Source organism: Asparagus officinalis, chromosome 10, assembly GCF_001876935.1.
Source record: "Asparagus officinalis chromosome 10, Aspof.V1, whole genome shotgun sequence".
Classification (NCBI taxonomy): domain Eukaryota; kingdom Viridiplantae; phylum Streptophyta; class Magnoliopsida; order Asparagales; family Asparagaceae; genus Asparagus; species Asparagus officinalis.
In genome coordinates this window covers 35,582,059-35,585,147 of record NC_033803.1, presented here as the reverse complement: position 1 = coordinate 35,585,147, position 3,089 = coordinate 35,582,059, and the positions used below count along the sequence as shown (strand labels likewise).

Genomic DNA, 3,089 nt, shown 5'->3' with positions numbered 1-3,089 from the left:
ATGGTGGTTGTCAGAGGCTATGACTGAAGGGAAGGTTCTAGGGAGTAGGACAAGCTAGAGGGTGACGCGAATCACGATACCGGAGAGAGTGTGTGTTTCATGTTGCTGCTCTCTTTTTATAGTTTTGTTTCGTGTTCTTTAGCGAGAGAGAAGAAGTTTGCAGGCTTTACAGAGATTTTAGAAAGGAAGGATGATCAGAATCATCATTAAAGACCCGTACGTGGTGGGATTATGCGTATAGAAAATTGTAAAGGTGTCTTAAGTGGCCATTATATAATATATCACAATTATATAGCAATGATTATATAGTGTATTAGTATTGTCAAATGGGAGGTTGGTTGATGTACAAGGCATTATATTATAATTGCACATAGATTTTATGAGAAACTATTTGAAACTGGATCATGATTGGGTTTTGTTCTAACCTACAAAATCAGTTTTATTATTCTTGTCAGCCTAAAAAAACTAGGCAACTCTAGTCCAGTCATTTCCAAACATAGTTTATCATATATAATTTTTTTATAATTATCCATCATATACATTTTTGATATTTTAATTCACTTATTTTCATAATGGTTAAATTAAGAAATTAGTATTTTTTTTATCCACTTTATCACTTTCGTTTTTTTAACTCTAATTTCATATTTGGAATTTTTTTCTTGTTCTTATGGTCAAATAAAACCAAATGTTGGCCAACTGGCTAAAAAAACGCGAGTCGCTGACTTGAAGTATACTAAATGGTAAGTATTTTAGTAATTGAGGTTAACTGAAACATGTAGGTTCAACATGCCCACGGTCTTCTTCTTTTTCTCACCACCATTTCTTTAATTCAATCTCTCTCTCTTTGAAATTAAGCTTGAACTTGAAACGGGCATATGCTGACAATTTAAGAAATGGAGATGATAGTGGTGAAATTAAAAAGTGGGAACTTTAGTTAAGCTTTGACCATAACCTAATTTCTTCCCTATTTTTGAATGTAAGAGAGAGAAGAGCATGTGTTTCTCATGTGCTTCAACTAATACTATATACTAAATAATTATATTTTAATAACCTTCACGTTAGCAATCCATAGCAATCCACGGGTCCCTTTTGTCGTCAACAGTCAACTTTTAGACTTATTTGACCACCAAAGAAAAAAGGGAAAATTGCTTGGGGGAACCTAATTAAATTGGGCCATGCATCCCCACCCCAAGCCCAAAGACCATAACCAAAAAGCCCTAAACTTGAGAGATATGTGCAACCAACCCCCAAACCCACTGCCCAAGAAAATCCCTTCCCAATTTACCCTTCTTCTTCCCAATTTAAAAGCTGCTCAAGCCAATATTAACGCTCCTCCGCCTCCACCGCCTCCATCGCCGCCATTTCTCAACCTCTCTCTCCCCGATCCTCTCCCCCTCCGACCCCTCTGCCGTCCTCACCTCCAAGCAAAAATCCCTCGCTGCCCTCGCCCTCCTCATACAAATCCCCCGCGATCCCTCCCCCTCCTCAATCAAACGTCGAGCATGGATGAAACCATGGCGCCGACACCGTCGTCCACCACGCCGGCCAGGCCGTCGCCGGCGGCGCCAACATTTTCCAAGATCGCATGGTATTTTTGCCCTAATTTGCACTTTAATGCCCCAAAATTCAAATTGCTGGCGATCGAATCTGTAAATTCTCAATTCCCCTTTCTATATTTATTACCCCCAGCTCATGCTTTTGCATTTCTAAACTAAATTTCCCCTCAAGAATCAGGAATGCAATGAAGAGTTATTGTCTTAATTGCCATTTGTTGTTCACAAAATTATGCCTTCGCTGCAGGTTTCCTTCGTGTTTAAGGTAACTTATCCTCCACATTTAACAAGCTTATTTATTGTACTACACTCAAGGGCGATTCCATCTTTACTTGATTTGAGTTCTCTATTGAGTTAATTTCTATCTAATTTAAGTCTTTTACTCAAGTTTTGCAAGTTTCTGTTTAATTTGAGTCCATAATTATCTCTGTTTCATACTTCACTTGCATCATAATTCATAAACACAAAGGCTCCTTTTTTACTTAATTTTCCTCAAAAAGATTTCATTTACTTAACTGCGATGACTTGTAGAGGGCATGAGAGAGTTCAGCTGCTGAGGAGATGACTGGTTGCTTTGAAAGGAATTGAGAAGGCTTCTGATGAGAAGAGTCCAGAGCAGGCTCAGTCTTCTGATGAGCCCAACTCCCCTAATTCTACTAATTCATCGGAATTATATGGTGTTGATGATAGCAGGACAGAGGATTTGTACTGCAGATTACTATGTTGTTAGATTAATTTGTCGGTTCTTTGAAGAAAATTAGGTTGTAGGTTTGGAGAGTTATACTCTATTTGATGGGTTGAAATCATTTGGGGGATGATTTTGATATAATAACAGCTCAATTCTGTGTGACTTTTGGTGCCCATATGTGATATTTTAGTATGATGTGTGACTTATGCTGCATTTAGTCACATTTTGGTATTTTGTGTGACTTTTGTGGTTGTTACGTGACATTTTAGTATTCTGTGTGACTCTTGGGGCCCATATGTGACATTTCAGTATTCTATGTGACTTTTGGGGCTGTTATGTGATATTTTTACATTCTCTGTGTTATATTCTTGTTACCAGTTACATATCCTGCTATTAAGTGTTATGTTATATTTCTACAGGTATGATTATGGCATACATGCGTATTTTTTCATCAAGACGATCCTCGAGGGAAGGGAGATAATGAACGTTGAAGCCTTGCACATGGAGTCGCATATGCTACGAGTAGGACTTGCTGCTCAACTCATATGTGAAGGGCGTGAATGGAAAAAAACTACGATTGAAATTAGACAGTGATGATCCAGAATATTTTTTGTACTTTGGGGGTAGTGATATATCTATGATTGAGTGGAAGTATTAGACTCTACATGTAACTGTAATATTTGTTTAAACGCTATGATGTAAAGGATAACTAGTTTACTAGTTGTGTGTGACATTTGTTGGATTTCACATACAAGGAGCAAACGTCACACAACATACTAAAACATCACATAACAGCCTCAAAAGTCACACAGAACACCAAAATGTCACATACAAGGAGCAAAAGTCAC

At 37.8% G+C, this 3,089-nt stretch overlaps 1 protein-coding gene across 1 annotated transcript in view; it reads left to right on the top strand.

The window, feature by feature from the left end:
• Nucleotides 1–2,835, top strand: part of LOC109826635 (short-chain dehydrogenase TIC 32, chloroplastic-like) — a 5,067-nt gene extending 2,232 nt beyond the window's left edge. The window contains exon 9 of the mRNA XM_020393657.1: nt 2,661–2,835. Within this exon, the coding sequence (XP_020249246.1) occupies nt 2,661–2,835 (175 nt within the window). The remainder of the gene's footprint in view (nt 1–2,660) is intronic.